We start from the raw sequence: 18,207 nt of genomic DNA on the forward strand, positions 1-18,207 counted from the left end.
GCAAGTTCTTCTCTGACGGAGAGTGAAAGGCCCTCTTTCAAAAGAAGAGATTCTAAAGAGGACCCTCGCTTGAAGGCGCTTATCAATCAGGTAGGATTTTTATCTAACATCTATATTCTCAAGTTCAATAAGTCTCGGCGGATCTCATAATAACCAATCAAAACAATCACAAGTGTCAAATAATCAGTGTTCAAACGAGTCATTTTTAATTCTTCCTCAGGCTACGGACACATTTCTTAATTTAGGCCAGGTAGCGATTGATATTGATGCAACGAAGTTAATAAAACCAGCTCTTCCGGAGAGCGTTGACAAAATAAAGCTACTACAAAATTTTGGCTTACCAACCTGGTGTAATGTTAGATACTCTAAGTCATTACAATCTTTTTCTGCCACACCTGGCTTTACTAGCTTAGCAATAAATGATTAATTGTGCCACCTCAGTAAAACAAAGGATTATTTAGTAGGCACTGAGAATGTTATGGCTGCCTTATCAAATGCAATGTTTGAGAGTAATGATTTACTTCGTAGTGGTTTGTAGTCAGTAGTTGACTGGGCTTTTAAATCCCCGGAAGAATTAAAAGCATCAACCCTTTTAGAGAAGATTGTCTCTGCAGTTGGTAAAGGAACATCATTTTTTAAAAACTCTGAGGACATATTACAAATTGTATGTGGTAAGCGGGCTGAGTGTATAGAAACTAGAAGGGAGAAGCTAATTAAAGAGGTACCTAACAAGTGCATACAGCTTGCACTTAGAAATATTCCTCCTTCAGAAACTTGTTTATTTGATCAAGTTAGATTAAATACTTTAATTCAGAATTTTAGTGGCCCGCAGCAATGGTTAAATTGGTGTTAACAGAAAAAAATTCAACAACAACATTTAAGAGAAAAAACCCTTCTCACTCAGCCCCAAACTCCTAGCTCATTTTCTGGCTCTGTCCCAAAGAAACCTAGATATGAGGCTGCTCGGAGGAATCTTAATTTTCAAGGTAATGAGTATAAGACCAGAGGCAAAGGTAAAGGTAGAGGTAAAAAATCCTCCTTTCGTACCTTTGATCAAGCGAGACAGTGACGCCAAGCAGGGGTTCCGAGGGGGGCAATTAAGAGATTTCAGGAAAAAGTGGGAGGAGCTCGGAGCAACATCTTTTATTCTGAAAGTAATATCGGGGTCTCGGATACCCTTTGTTCAAAGACCTCCCTTAGTATACCCTACAACAGTAGTATGCTACAAAACCGTCTGTACAAATGACTTTACAAATCGAGGAGTTAAAGAGTCTTGGAATTTTAGAAAGACCAGTTTCTTTGACTCCCGGTTTCTTCTCCCGGGTATTTCTAGTAAAGAAAAGCGATGGTGGCTTCAGACCCATCTTCGACCTACGCCAGCTAAACAGATTTGTGAAAACAAAACATTTTCAATTTATCAGCCATGCCACCATACCAGAATTCCTTCAACCAGGCGATTGGTTGGTAAAAGCCGACATATCACAGGCTTACTTCCATCTACCTATTACTGCCTCCCACAGACCATTTCTGCGCCTGTTTTACAAACAGGAAATGCTTCAAATGACCTCACTACCATTCGGCCTAGCATCAGCACCCCGGCTTTTCTCAGCAGTCACTTGCTGGGTCGCGGAGGCTCTACGCAAGAGAGGGATGCGAGTTGTGGTGTACCTAGACGATTTTCTCTTGGTACACCAGGACCCTTCCAAGTTGGCATCACAGACCGCGGAGGTTGTGGAGCTTTTGGAGTCCCTAGGATGGAAAATCAATTACACGAAGTCAACGTTGACTCCAGTGAGGTCCCTGGACATTCTAGGCATAAATTGGGATACAGAGCGGAATATCATGTCTCTTCCGACCAAGAAGCAGACATCAATTTCTACTACCTTAACAAACCTGTTAACCAAGAAAGCTTGCAATCTACGGCAACTACAATGCCTGCTAGTGCAGTTAAACTTTGCATGCTTCGTGATATCGAGGGGGAGACTTCACAGTCGGCACCTACAGATCTTTTTAAGACAATTCCCTCGCAATCTGCCAAAAACAAAGTTAATCTTCCCGCGGAGGGCGATGACGGATTTACAGTGGTGGCTCGGAGCCGTTTATCTAACAACCCCCATTCACTCGATATCCGTATCGCATTTTTTGACTACCGACGCTTCAGACATCGGTTGGGGTGCGGTCCTGAACAGGATGACAATGTCAGGTTTCTGGGTACCTCAGCTGTGGCTGGTTATTTTCTCCCCCAAATCTAATACCAAGGGTACTTTCTCATCTGAACAGGGCGAGAGGCACCTACCTACTAGTAGCCCCGGATTGGGACCAACCCTTTTGGAAGGCAGATCTTCAGGCACGAGCTCTGGACGAGCCCATGACAGTGCCCAACTTACACAAGGTTTTGGTGGACCTGACAACAGGGCGTCCACCTCCACAGATAGACCAGCTAGTTCTGAAGGTTTGGAAAATTGGGGATGGGCGGACAAGATAGCCACATGGTCTCAGGCCGAAAAAGACCTCATTAAAAGGAGTTGGCGTCGATCTACTCTTGACACATATGAACCAGCTATTAAGAGATGGTTAGCTTGGTGTAATGCTAGTAGATTAGACCCCAAATAACCCAGACCAGAAGACGTAGCTCAATTTCTTGCAGATACTTTTTTAAAGGAAGGTTTAGCATATAGTACTATGTTGGTTCATAAATCAGCAGTGGCAACATTTTGTGGGCAAAGTTGTACTATATCTTCTGACTTTATGGTGAAATAAGTTTTGAAGGCCATCAACAATTCTAAACCACCATCATTTAAACCACCAATTTGGGATGCTAGACAAGTGATAGAATGGCTTAAAAATAACCCCAAGGCTGACTCATTATTCGATATTGCAAGAAAAACTGCAACAATTTTACTTTTAACATCAGGGCGCGGATTACATGATTTGACATTATTAAGATTATCTAAACATCACTTCATCGACAAGGGGCAAGAGATTTGTTTTTGGCCTGTATTCGGAGCTAAAACTGATAATGGATCCAGACGCCAGTCTGGTTGGAGACTTCTACCTAATCAGGAAATTAATTTATGCCCAGTTCGATGGATACGTCTTTTAATTCAAGCAACTGAAAGTAGACGGACAGAAGATATAGATCATCTGTTTATCACAATAAGAGGTATTCCAAAATCAGCTTCTGGGACTGTGATAGGAGGATGGGTGCGTTCTGTTCTAAAGGATACAGGAATTGATGCCTCACCAGGTTCATGTCGATCAGCAATAGCTTCTCTAGCTTGGCTAGAAAATAGACCTGTAGAAGAAATTTTAGAAAGAGGTAACTGGAAAGCTATTGATACCCTAAGAAAGCATTATTGCCGAGAGATTGATACACAGGAACGCGAATTTGACTATAATTTATTTGATTACTTTAAAATAATTTAATGTGATGACTTCATTGTGATTATATTGATCTCATAAATACTATATATTAAGAGAATAGGATTAGTTTGTTAATAATTAATATTTATAATTATTTTCAATTATTTAAGAGTTTATTAAGTTTTTTGTTATTTTGTTTATATTGTGCCTCGGGGGCGTATTGTAAGGACGGGACTAGGTAAATAAAGTGAATGTTTATGGTTTGAAGATAAATTTATTACTGCCCCTCAATACCATGTGTCATCTGCTTATATACTACACTACACTAATATGTTATAATTTATACTTCTGTTTTTTATTTCTAATTGCAGTATAATACTCATTTATTTTATTATTTTCTGTTGCATTTTATTAAACCCATTCGGGTTTAAATATAGTGTATAAAATATTTTCTTTTATATATCTCAAATTGCAGAATAATAGGTATATAAATAAAAACTTTTATGTTTGGTCAATTTAATGTCAATTGCAGGAGAATGGCAATTAATTATTCATTTTTATAATAGAAGTTATTTTTACAGAATAAAGAATTTTAGATTAATCTTAAGTTTTTTAAATTTTTTATTCTTAGGTCTATGGTTTAAACATATTAGTAATTTAATGTTTAAAGTCTAATTCAACATTGCGTGTGTGTTATTTGTCACCAGCAGATATCAAACACGTCGTCTTCATAATGCGATGCTGTGTTTTCTACAAGGCACATAATATAAACGTTTTACATAACAATAAAACGGTTATTATGTGCCGAAAGAAAACACAGCATCGCAGGAATGTTTTTCCTGGTGAATACTCCAATGACTTTGACAGGCCGGTTCACGCCTTGCGGTGAGATATGACCATAGATATTTCAAATAAGGTAGAGGATGAACATCTATGGATTCGGGTCGAGACACACGAGAGTAAGTACAACAATAAAGGTGAGTCGACACTGCTTCTTCAAAATGCGATGCTGTGTTTTCTTTCGGCACATAATAACCGTTTTATTGTTATGTAAAACGTTTATATTAAGATAATTTGTGTTAAATAAATTTAAATCAATAAATTAAATTACGATATTAAAAAAATATTGTTTTGCTAATGGTACTAAAATTGTTTTTAATTTTCATTTCCATTTTTTTATTACTTGTCTTCATACAGTTACTCTAGTATTCGACATTCGTAGCCTTCTGATCCTTAAGTACGAGTAACGAGTAATATGAGTAACGCCTCAAATACCACCAATACCACCGATCGTACAATCGTAAGGGATAATTGAATATAGCAATCGTTAATCGTATAATTAATATTTTATTTAAACAAATCAGGTACTCGGAGCATTCGTACACTTGCTCGGAATTGAGTTGTGGAGCGCCTTCAGCATCCGGAGGTCTAGTGGGTGCCCTCACAGGGGCTCAGCCGGGCGGCTCGCAGTCTGACCGCGAATGTCTTCCACTACAGTCGTTGGAGATCATCGCAGACGCGTTGCTCGAGGTCATGGAGACGTGTATGAAGGATATACCGAACTGTGACTGGTTGAACACGTGGTGAGTGGAATATGTATATATCTTAGTTAACAGTAACTAATTATAATAATATTCTGGGACATTATTCACACACGGCCATCTGATCCCAAACTAAGCAGAGCTCTCGTACTATGGTAACCATACAACTGATATACTACATATATACTTTTCTTTTGTAAATACATTCTTATATAGATAATTACACCCATACCCTTAAAAAATTCAAACTGCAAGTAAAAGAAATATTATACTCTGAAGAGCCTTAATTTACTCATGCATTTTTAATTAATTAATTATAATTTGATTATTTATTATTAAATTATGTTTTCTTGATTTAAAAATTAAATTTATATTAAATTAAATTATATAAATAAATTATATAATTTCATGCACCTATTAAATATAAAAAATGTCTTGTTTTGTAATTACTTATGATTAATTTATAAATGGAAACTGTTTTGGTTTAAGAATTGTTTTATATTTTTTATTTTATTGTAATTATTTCACTGTTTGTTTCCTGTACACTAAATAAATAAATAAATAAATACTCAGGACAAACAGACATGTTCATGCACACAAATATCTTTCCTGGGTGGGAATCGAACCCACAACCTTAGCGTGAAAGGCAAGTATCGACCAACCACGCCAACCACGCCTTCCTCTTCAACAACTTTATGATTTAATTAAAAATACATCATTGAGCTGATCATTCCTTCTTAATGTAATATCTAATAGTGTTTCGGCAGAGTAAGCCGTGACGGCTACCGGCACGATGCCGTCATATCTTTGCCATCGCTTTCTACATGCACCCACGTGTGGAGCGTATACTCTATAATTCGCTGCCATATATTATTATAATAATAATAAGCAAAATATATTTATGAAAAAAACGAAACTATTATATGTTTTTATTTATTTTATGCCATAATGATTCATCGACTCTCTTTAATTATCAATAATTTTAATGACCATCGGTTTATATGTTACAAATCTACCGGTCGTTCCGTTCCACGCAATTACAATAGCCGTGATTACGAGCTTACTTAAATATAGTAGAAACTACATGTAAAAACGCATTGTCATGTTTCTTTTTTTGAAAAATTGCGCGTAGGTATGAAACGGTCAAGATTTTGATGAACACTTTGCTTGCAGGACATCTTTAGTGAAGAACTTTGCGTTTTGCTACAACCCGGCGCTTCAGCCGCGTGCGTTGATCGTGTTCGGATGTATCAGTAAGTCTAGAAAAGTAATCTATGATCTATACACAGGGGGAGCAAAAAGATATTTTATTTTATCTTATAACTTAATATTATTTATGATTGGAGATGTTATGTCTCTAGTGTATTTAAATCACTGGACACTCAGCTTTTAAACACCGAAACACAACAAAGTATTGCTGTTTGAAGGTAGTATATGTGATGAGTGGGTGGTATCTGCCCCTACCGGCTTGCACAAAGCCACCACCACAAAGTGAACCATGTACCAGCTACTGCTGAATGAGAAAAAAAATGTGTATTCACAATTAGAATCAGTAAAGTATATCTTTGCTAGTTTGCTGATTCCTTCCGATGTTACAGGTAAGCACGTAACAAATGACGATATGAAGCAACTCCTGCGCATGCTCGCGAAGGCATTGGAGTCGTTCAACGATGTGGCGCTGCTGGAGGCCATCATCATGTGCCTGACGAGACTGCAGCCACTGTTACACCCAGTAAGATATTTGTGGATAGTTAATAGTATGGATAGACTCGTAGTTAATCTAGCGAAGTCTTAAACTATATTTAAAGTTCATGGTTGATGGATTTGGATAAGTGCGTTTCTTATGGTTTGCATCAGTATGTCAGGTTTCATGGATACGCTCAAGATCATATAAAAAAGTTTGGTTACCTATTAACCGCCTATGAGTAATCAAACACCACTTGAAATAAAGAACTGTATTGAAAAACAATAAAATTATATAACAAAACATTTTATAATTCTGACTGAGGATTTATCCAGCGCGTTTTACTACTAGTGCCATCTACCGACATACATGTAATTAATAATAATAATTATTATTAATAAGCCAGTGTAATTACAGGCACAAGGGACATAAAATCTTAGTTCCCAAGATTGGTGGCGCATTGGCTATAAGCGATGGTTGACATTTCTTACAATGCCAATGTCTAAGGGCGTTTGGTGACCACTTACCATCAGGTGGCCCATATGCTCGTCCACCTTCCTATTCTATAAAAAAATAAAAATACATCGTAACTACGTATATTAATCGAAAAAAGTTAATGTCCCTAAAGGACTATTAAGAAGTATGAACCATTTATTTACAATGGAATCTAAGATATTATGGCTCCCTCTCCTTTCAAAACCAAACTTGCTTAAAGCTTGCATAATGTTGACCAATCCTACCACTTAATAATTACCTAATAAGTAATTAACAGCCAGTAAACGTCCCACTGATGGGTACATTCCCTCCTCTCGAGAGGGCTTATTGGACACGAGTTGCCACAATTTCATGAAGCCATGATTTTCTTGAACCGGTAATCTCCCGTTACTATTCACGAGTTCCAGCCACTGGCGATCTCGGTTCTCTATATACATTGGTCATATTTTATCCCAACAGGAATCACCAATCCACAAAGCGCTGTTCTGGGTCGCGTTATCCGTTCTACAGTTGGACGACCCGACGCTATACGCGGCCGGTCTCGCCCTGATGGAACAGAATTTACACACCCTGGACTCGCAAGGAGCTTTTGATAATAAAGTACGTGAAGCAGTTATTATTATTTTACGTTCAAATATTCTGGCAGTCTGACAAATGAGCCATCGGCTGGTAAGTGGTCACCACCGCTATAGATATTGGCGCTGAAAGAAATATTAACCACCACCAACTTACCATAAGAGAAAATATAACAGAAAAATCAAATCTTTTGATTACTTTGTTCAACATAGATTACACCTACTTATTGTTAGTCAAATTAGAAACTACTTCCGGTTCGAAAAATAAATATACTGACTTGAGAAGATCCGGCGAAAGAAACTCGGCGGGTTATTTTATCAAGTCTCGTTTACGAACTTTCAGTATAAAAAATAGCCAGCAGGTGATCGTTTCATTCCCACAACTATAAATTCACTAATTGTATAATAAACTTTTGTAAACAAGCGTTCGTTTAATTTTTTTTATACTATTAACAGAAGCATTTCGTACGCTTTCTGGGATCCTGCTGTAGAACCGTATACATTAGCTCATATAAATTGAAGCTGCAAGCCGCAGAGATGCGTTCATGACATTTAATCATTTGTGTTCAACAGACATTGGAGGATGTGTTGATGGAAACACGGAAGCCCCTCGAATGGCACTTCGAGCCACTCGATCACGCCGTCGGACTGAGGTGAGTACATTGTTAAACATATAATCGAACCCATTTAGTATACAGTAAGAAATAATTAAATAATCATTTATTTTTTATTTACATAGAACGATATGTCACTAAAATATGAGAGGACACTGATTTCTGTAATACAGGTCTTTGAGCCTAGCTCAGAAATCAGGAATTTCATTATAATTTGTAACTTTTTATGTGATTCATATTCAACGTTTAAAGTGCCCTTTGAAATTAGTGGAGTTTCGCTTGTATGATCATACTGTGCCCTTATTATTCTTAAATACATATTTCTATATATTTATTTTATGTATTTATTTGTAAATACACACTTTCAACATACATACAAAACATTTATAAATGAACTTTTAAAACAATAATATGCATATCAATTACAAGTATAAATAGCACTTCCAGATTCATAAATGAAAAATTATAATAAAAATCAGTAAAAAATAAATAAGAGATATCATAATAATAATTTAAATTATAAAAAATATTAATTAAAACTAATCATGCATTTTATCATAATTAAAAAACTTATTTCTAAAGATTGAGGGAGGGTCATAAAAATTTTCAATGCCAGGAATCGATTTAATGATATTTATTACACAACAGTACCAAGCCTGTTTACCAATATGAGACTCACCCATGGCGTATAAAATATTTCTTTATTATATAAATCCAAGATCCTTTTGTCAATCACTATGAAAGTTGCCACATATATTCGTGTAAAAATACGAGTGAACGTTGTACAATAGAGGGCGCTGCACGATTTGTATTTACACAGGCGGACAACGTTTCCGGTCTTTCCTTTTTATATATGTATATAATAAGTAGGCGGACTGGCAAATAGGCCACTTGGTGGTAAGTGGTCACCAACGCCCATAAAAAATAGCTATTTAAAAATTTTTAAACGATCTTTCTATTACCAATGCGCTGCCAACCTCGGAAATTAAGATGTTATATGTCATGCGTCTGTAGTTACTGGCTCACTGGCAAATCCGGGATGCAATTTTTAGCCGTTTCAAAGATTATCCCAGACTAACAGACACATTTATTTGCACATTTTATTTGTGCAGACACACAGACAAATAAAAATAAATGAATGTTTTGGTTTCGGTAACTCGAAAATAGCCATATTAAATTTAAAAGGGGCAGGTATTTTCAAATCACAGACAGATTTTTCAATTGTAGTTATTTGTATAGATTTATGTAGATTAAGCATTATTTTTCGGTGCTAATAAATTAAGAGAATCAAATCCACGTTACATGTAATGTGTTTGGGTTATCTGTAAAATAATAATAATAATAAAGCAACGAATGCCGCGATTCTATTAAAAAACCCGCGCCGACGTGTTCAATCCCGCCAGCTTCCGCTCCAACTTCCACTTCGCGCTGGTGGGCCACCTCATCAAGGGGTTCCGCCACCCGGCGGGCGGCACGGTGTCGCGCGCGTGCCGCGTGCTGTCCGCGCTGCTCGCCCTCGCCGCGCGCCCCGCCCGCGACAAGTTCCAGCTCACCACGCGCACCGTCGCCTACCTCACGGGTACCGCACTGCAGTACACCGCCGCTTCTCTTCGAACGTTCTTTAACTTTTGACTTATCGTATGTTACAGCGCTGGTGTGCGTCAGCGAGGAGGTCCGGTCGCGGTGTCCCGTCGAGCGCTCGCTGCCGAAATGGTTGCCGGATAATTGCGACCACTACTGTCCCGCCGTTGAACGCCGTCGGGTATGTAACGATGTTTATTGCGTCATTTTTAAATCGATCACAGCCCACTACTGGACCCGACTTTTGCCTTCTGTCCTCGAGTCTTTCCCAAGTTTCAGAGCTCACGATTCTCCTCCCTTCGTCCGTTCGGAGACTTCTTATTATATTGCTATCCTTTTATCGAAGTGTAGAAGGTCAAAGAACTTGTGTACGATTCGATCACACTGCAGCATGTTTTACACGTGGTAAAGGAAATTAAAGTATCAACAATTTACTTAAAGTTCATATTTGAATGGAACGCGCATACCAAGAACGCACACATGGAGCACCTTTCGATAGCCAACTGTGTTCGTATATCCAAATGTGGACTTAAAACATTGTGTAGACACTACAAATCCCTTTATTTTTTTTATATTGGAAATATATCAACAATTTAAATTGCGTAATGGATGATTCCACCCCGAGCATTAATATCCCCACGCAATCCCCATCAACTCTCTCCACCTCTCCTCTACCAGCCAAAATTTTAACACCTACATACACCAGCGCCTCCTCTCCAAAACCTGCTCCTTACTTCACTTTACTCGTTACATTATTATTATTTTTATTATTACTCCTCACTCTCAAATCTGTTTGATGACTGACTTAGTTTTATGGGTGAGTGATGCGTGTGTTAGGGTCTGTGAGAATATTATAATAAGAAATGAAACTCACGCGGATGGTCCATAAACGTGTATATTATATACACGTTATACACACAATATATGCACACAGAAGAAATAACGTTATACAGGCATAGACGATCACATATGTACACATAAACACGAACACAATACTTAAACACAAAGCGAATTATTTTGAAGCGCAAGTAACGGTTATGACGGTGGTAGAATAATGAATAATGCGTAAGTCGTAAACGTTGGTAGGATCATTAGTAGCCAATATAAAAGATCCGACGCTCCAATGCGCTTGCACCGGTAGGCGGGGCCTCAACACAGAACAAAGGACGACATCACAACGGAGATAAGCAATGCGGTTGTCCACTGTGTACGTTCGATCGTCCGTTGTGTCGTCAATCCAATATTCTATGTTGAGTTGGAATGTGTTGTGTAGACAGTTTGTTTGGATGTGTGTTTATGTATGTTTATAATATGTGTGTAAGTATGTATGTTAGTGGGATGCACATGTGGTGGACGCCACATCAGAGAGCGTCCCTACGGACGGTAAAAATCCGGGAATCGGACCTTTCGACCCGAGCGAGTTGCTCGGACATCGGGGCACACAGCATCTTTAGCTTGGCTGATGTTGCCGTGCTGGACTTCGATGCTTGTGGCGGGTTCTGTGGCCATGTACGCTGGTTTTAGACGGTCGATGGAGACGGAGACCTGTTTACCCTTGACTAGTATTCTAAAGACTTTGTCTCCGCTTTGTACAACCTTATAAGGGCCGGTGTATGGTGGTTGTAAAGATCCCCGCACCGCGTCTTCCCTGAGTAATACGTGGGTGGAGGAAGCGAGGTCTTTAAATACGAAGACTTTATTATTCGCGTGACGTGAGGCTGGAGAGGGTCGGAGATCATTAACTATCCTGTGCAGGCGAGCGGTGAAGTCGGAAAGGTCCTTGGTACCGTCTACACAGGAATTGAAAAATTCTCCGGGGAGGCGAAGAGGTTCGCCATATACGAGCTCCGCGGATGAAGAGTTGAGATCTTCTTTGATGCAACTGCGCATGCCAAGGAGGACCAGAGGTAGCGATTCGGTCCAATGGCTATCGGCATGGCACATGATCGATGATTTCAGCTGTCGATGAAATCGCTCTACAAGACCATTGCATGCGGGGTGGTAGGCGGTGGTTCGTCGATGATGAAACCCGGCTATCTTGGACAGGCAGTTAAACAGAGCGGACTCGAACTGACGTCCGCGGTCGGTAACGATGTCTGTCGGACAGCCAAAACGGGATATCCATCCCGACAGCAGTGCCTTGCCAACCGTCTCAGCTGTTATGTCTGCGATAGGTATCGCCTCAGGCCATCTAGTAAAACGGTCTACAGCTGTGAGGCAATATTTGAAACCTTCAGATGGCGGAAGAGGTCCCACTAGGTCAATGTGAATTTGAGTGAACCTGGCTCGTGGTAATTCGAAGGTGCCTAATGGTGCTGTCACATGTCTTGTGACCTTGGCACGTTGGCAATCCAGGCACTTCCGTGACCATTCGCGGCAGTCTTTCCGCACACCTGGCCACACGTATCGCTGCGATACAAGTTTGGCAGTCGCATTAGCACCAGGGTGACTAAGGCAGTGCAGACTGTCGAAGACTTGACGCCTAAGTGATTTAGTCACGAATGGTCTCGGCATAGGGGTGCTTACGTCACAGTATAGTGACATTAGGCTACCGTCAATTGTCTTCTTCTAGAGGCGGAGTGAAGATTCACCACCGAGTAGAAGTGTTAATTCAGGGTCGTTGATTTGGGATTTGGCGAGTGTTTCAATGGCGACAGGGCTCTGTAGTGCGTCCACCCGGGACAAGGCATCAGCAACAACATTATCTTTGCCAGATATATGCTGAATGTCTGTGGTGAACTGCGCTATGAAATCCAGGTGTCTATACTGACGAGGGGAGCTGCTACTTTTCCTCTCGTGGAAGGCGTAAAGCAATGGCTTGTGGTCAGTATAGACTGTGAAATGTCGCGCCTCTAGCATGTGGCGAAAGTGTTTGATTCCCTCGTAGATAGCAAGAAGAAGGAAAGGAAGGAAGAAGGGAATACTTTTGCTGTGCCGGACTCAGTTTCCGTGAGAAAAATGCTAGCGGTTGCCAAATCCCATCTTTGTGTTGCTGCAAGACTGCCCCCATAGCCTGGTCAGACGCATCTGTGACGAGAGCTAGTTTGGCCTGGATATCTGGGTGTGCAAGTAAAGTGGCATCACAAAGACTCTCCTTACTCTGGTTAAATGCTGCGAGAGCTTCGCCAGATATATGGACTGGGTGGGAGCCCTTCACTGAACCAGTGAGTAAGGCGTGGAGGGGCTGTTGGATTTTAGCAGCCTGAGGTATAAATCGCCTGTAAAAATTCAACATACCTAGGTAACGTCTCAGCTGTTGGACAGTTTTAGGTACTGGGAATTGCTTGATGGCGTCTACCTTAGAGTATAAGGGCTTGGTACCAGCTGCCGAAATTCTGTAACCTAAAAACGTTACCTCCTCGGCACCGAAGACACACTTGGCTGAGTTGACCAGCATGCCGTAGTCTCGCATTCTCCCGAACAGTTGATGCAGATGCTTCTCGTGTTCGGCCTGACTTTTGGAGAAAACTAGGAAGTCATCCAGGTAAGGGTAAACAAAATCTAACCCGCGAGTCATCTCGTCAACCAACCTTTGAAACGTTTGGCCTGCGTTCCTGAGACCAAAGGTCATGAATGGGAACTCGAACAAACCAAACGGGGTTGTAATGGCAGTTTTTGGGATGTCATCTTCACTAACCGGCACTTGGTTGTAAGCTTTAACCAAGTCGATTGTAGAAAAAATTGTACAACCTGATATATTATGCGCGAAATCGTGGAATGTCGGATGGGGTACATGTCCGGAATTGTCCTCGCGTTGAGCTTGCGGTAGTCCCCGCAAGGTCGCCATCCGTTGTCCTTCTTCGGAGCTAAATGTAATGGCGACGACCATGGACTGTCTGAAGGACGTGCAGTGCCGTTGCTCAGCATAATCTCGAATTCGCGCTTAGCTATGGTGAGCTTATCGGGAGCTAACCTGCGGGGAGTGCAAGATATGGGAGGTCCAGGTGTGGTGCGTATATGGTGTACGGTGTTATGCCTAGGTGTGCAAGGCATACCGGATGGTCGGATTAATCTTTGGTATTGCGACAGAATAGAATGGTATCGAGATTCACCAGTCATGACCTTTACAGAAAAAGCATTGCAAGTATCTTTATTGTAGTAAAGCTCAGCAATTGAAGTAAGTGAGGTGATATTGTCTACTAGGCGCTTATTTTTTACGTCTACAGATAAATTGTATTTACAAAGAAAGTCTACACCTATGATAGCTTTGGTTACATCCGCAACAATAAAGCGCCAAGGAAAATCCCTGCGTAAGCCTAGATCTAAATTAAAATTAACAAAACCATACGTGTTGATGACACTGCCGTTAGCCGCCGACAGTTGATAGCCAGTCTGCTTGCACTGGTTGTGTTGGGCCCGAGGAAATACGCACAGGTCACTGCCCGTGTCGATAAGGAACTCGTTCTTGGTCCGGCGGTCAGTGACGAATAGACGACCTGGTGTTGGGCTGGAACAATCGGTAGTCGTCATTACCGACTGCTTTGAGAGTTTCCCGCCTTCGAAAAGTCACACGGCTTTATGCACTTCGTTGCGCCGTCCCTAAACCGTTGGTGATACCAGCATATCGGATACTTCCGATAGCTGGACTCGGAACGTCTGGATGATCCACTTCTGTCACGGCGCTGATGTCGAGTCCTCGAGCGGGGTCGTCTGCCAAGCTCAAGGGTCAGATCCTTAACCATTCTCCGCAATTCGGCGATCTCACCAGCCATGGACTGTAAACTGGGTCCATGCGCAGATGTCGCAGCAATGTGGTGCGGTGGGGATGCTATATCTTGCACTCTGTCGGCCAAGTCTGCAAGGGTCTCTAGTGGGCTATGAGGCTGTGATGCGAGAAGGGTCTGGATGTTTCCGGGCAGGCGACTGCACCAGATGGTACGGAGAAAGTCCTCAGGCACGTTCTGGCCCGCGAGGTTCTGGAGATGACGCAGGAATTGGGATGGCTTTCTATCTCCAAGGTCTTCATGCATGAGAAGCTGTTTCACCTTACGCTCTTGAGAAGCCGAAAGTCGCTTGATTAGCTCGGTTTTTAATTTATTGTATTTATCAGCAGCAGGTGGAGCCAGTAAAATATCCTTGACCTCGCGCGAATATTGGTGGTCGAGGTTGCCGATGACGTAATTGAACTTGGTGGAGTCACCAGTAATTCCGGCGTTCGCGAATAGAGCCTCGACTTGTGCGAACCAGACTTCCGGGTCATCAGGGTAAAAAGATGGTAGTCGAAGACCGGCGTTAAAAGTTCCAGAGCGTTCGCCGTCAGTATTAACGCGCTGCATAGGGCGTGGTTTTCGCTTGGTCACGTTATGACCGCCATTTTGTGAAGTGCATGACTTAGCAGAATCGCTGCTTTCGCTCATGGTGTTCTTTAAAAATTACAGCTCGGGGTCACCAGTTATGGGTGAGTGATGCGTGTGTTAGGGTCTGTGAGAATATTATAATAAGAAATGAAACTCACGCGGATGGTCCATAAACGTGTATATTATATACACGTTATACACACAATATATGCACACAGAAGAAATAACGTTATACAGGCATAGAAGATCACATATGTACACATAAACACGAGCACAATACTTAAACACAAAGCGAATTATTTTGAAGCGCAAGTAACGGTTATGACGGTGGTAGAATAATGAATAATGCGTAAGTCGTAAACGTTGGTAGGATCATTCGTAGCCAATATAAAAGATCCGTCGCTCCAATGCGCTTGCACCGGTAGGCGGGGCCTCAACACAGAACAAAGGACGACGTCACAACGGAGATAAGCAATGCGGGTTGTCCACTGTGTACGTTCGATCGTCCGTTGTGTCGTCAATCCAATATTCTATGTTGAGTTGGAATGTGTTGTGTAGTATGTTTGTTTGGACGTGTGTTTATGTATGTTTATAATATGTGTGTAAGTATGTATGTTAGTGGGATGCACATGTGGTGGACGCCACAGTTTGATAGTTCAGGGACAGGAGCAATTGATTTACGTACTTCTCGAGGCATAAGTGTCAACACTACCAACTTTGAGCGAACAAAAAAAGCACAATTAAATTTTCATTGATCCGACTCGGGGTACTACTCAGGACGTGAAGCTTGCAGCCTAGCCATACTGGCCAATAAACCGAAAAGACAGTGTCGCTTTTAATAAGTCAAAGGATTTGCTCATGTAAACGGCTGGTTAAGTATCATTGATAGTCATACAATGTACAAGCGGTAGGCGCGTCCATGTACACGAAGCCTTAAAACCTTTCAGATATAATCGATAATGCTGTCCTTACTAGTTTTACTTATAGCTTTATTTACCTACCCATTGTTCTATATACAAAGGGATGGTGCTTTTCTAAATGCGAAATGGTAACAACAATATTTTCTATACCCATAATATAAAAGCCAAAACCATAGACTAAGATAACTACAAAACATTCGCTCTTAGCGAAATTCGCTTATATCTGAAAAGTAAATCCATAGCTAGGTATTTATCAATTTCCCCACTAGCGAATATTTTAGTTAAATTTATGAAACGTGGAACCAGAATTATGATATTGAATGATTGAAGACAATTTTATTCGCGAACGAATTTCTTTTACATTTCGTAATAATAGTGTTATCAACATATATTTACTTTGTTAATTTCCGATATTAGAACAGCAGTTTTTTTCAGCTCAACTAAGATCTTGTATTGAAAGTTTCAAAGCTCTATCCACGCTACAGATAATTATCAATAACACTTGGCACTGTAAATAACACGATACGCACAAATTTTGGATCCACGTTTGTTCGTGTTACGATTTTAAGTCAAAATGTCGTCAACGACTTGGTTTTTTCTGTTTAGAGTATATGCTCTTTAGCGGAAGGACAAATGGGCCTCGATAAAGTAAAAAATATTAACTGCTACCTGCTTATTAAATTTTACCAATCTTGGGAACTAAGATGTTGTGTCCCTTGTGACTAGTTATACTGGCACACTCACCGTTGAAACCGGAAGACAACGATACTAATTATTGCTGATTAGTGGTAGAATGTTTGAAGAGTGGGTGGTACAAACCCAGACGGGCACAAAGCCCGTACCTAGTAATGTCATGTCCCCAAAACCGCTGATCTACGAAATCTTTTCAAAATGGGCAAATGGATGGGCAAAAGTAAGACAAAATAATATATTAAACCAAGTTGTATCGAAATTTTGCCTTTAATTCGTACCAAGCAACCATATCGTTCAAATTATAAATAACCATTTTGAAACGCAGGATAGCGAAGGTCGTGCTCACAGTGTGCAGCACGGTGCGACCGGGGACGCCGCGAGGGACTTGGAAATTGACAGCGGACTCGACGTGAGTTGGCCTATTCTGGTCCTATTTTTGTAGAACATTCCGAACCGGTTGTAGCTTTACTTGAATATAATCTAAAATGACTATTCAAAAGTGCTAAATACTTGAATGAAATCAACATAGATTTATAGAGATGCCTAAATTGCCAGATCACTTGTTATCCAAAGTTCGCGGATTAAAATATCTGGAGTATCTACCCCAGATTTATGCCCAGGCCAACAAGGCACCGGCACCACCAGCCGAGGGTGACCACCAAGCCCAGAATAATATAATTTTACTCTAACCGCTTCGGAATGAGGAGGTCTTAAAGCCAGTGTCAGGGTCTTTCGATCTAGAGATCGAAAGACCCTGTGATAGATCACATCATAAGAAAATATCGTGAGGGTGGGATTGTGTAGGATAAAATAGTACCATATGTGTTACACGGGCACTGGAGTAACATCGAGGAATAAATCCAAAACTTTCTCCTTAAGAGACGAGGAGTGTAAACAAACACTTGAAATCGTAATGAAAAACCTGAGATTATATTGTAACGTTTTATAATAAGCTATTCAGTAAACCAAATAGGTGTTTTTGCCCTCTATAGAAGTCAACCCGCTTTTTTCTATTCTTTTAACTCGTTACTATATTTGATGTGTAAATATCTTAGCCCGAGGTGCTAAGATATTTACACATCAAATATACACTGTATACTTGATACAAACTGAGACTTCGAGTGTTAAACGAGTGAGCGTAAGATTTCGAGCGTCAGATGACGTCAGCGTGAGATTTGTCATTGTAAGTGTGTTAACGTGTGCGTGAGATCAGTACAAGAGCTTACATGTTTACACAAAAATTCTCATGAGTACCTATGCACCCACAAATATAATCAATAACTTCACCAATATCTTCTAGCCGGTAGACGATGACGGTCGTGGTTCTCCCGGCAGCACGGACGAGACTGAACGCCCTTCGTCCACCAAGTCTGGCGATAGCGATTGCCCGGATGCCGCTACGAAGGTGACTATTATGCAGCTAATTTTTTTTGTTTTAAGATTA

At 40.7% G+C, this 18,207-nt stretch overlaps 1 protein-coding gene across 1 annotated transcript in view; it reads left to right on the top strand.

The window, feature by feature from the left end:
* LOC126778734 (neurofibromin-like) overlaps positions 1 to 18,207 on the top strand; it is a 76,713-nt gene that overhangs the window by 50,557 nt on the left and 7,949 nt on the right. Inside the window, exons 49-57 of the mRNA XM_050502356.1 lie at positions 4,728 to 4,946; positions 6,078 to 6,157; positions 6,503 to 6,636; positions 7,543 to 7,683; positions 8,232 to 8,311; positions 9,676 to 9,851; positions 9,922 to 10,034; positions 17,089 to 17,172; positions 18,064 to 18,168. Of these exons, the coding sequence (XP_050358313.1) occupies positions 4,728 to 4,946; positions 6,078 to 6,157; positions 6,503 to 6,636; positions 7,543 to 7,683; positions 8,232 to 8,311; positions 9,676 to 9,851; positions 9,922 to 10,034; positions 17,089 to 17,172; positions 18,064 to 18,168 (1,132 nt within the window). The remainder of the gene's footprint in view (positions 1 to 4,727; positions 4,947 to 6,077; positions 6,158 to 6,502; positions 6,637 to 7,542; positions 7,684 to 8,231; positions 8,312 to 9,675; positions 9,852 to 9,921; positions 10,035 to 17,088; positions 17,173 to 18,063; positions 18,169 to 18,207) is intronic.

The sequence above is a fragment of the Nymphalis io genome, chromosome 27, assembly GCF_905147045.1.
Source record: "Nymphalis io chromosome 27, ilAglIoxx1.1, whole genome shotgun sequence".
In the NCBI taxonomy this organism is placed as follows: Eukaryota; Metazoa; Arthropoda; class Insecta; order Lepidoptera; family Nymphalidae; genus Nymphalis; species Nymphalis io.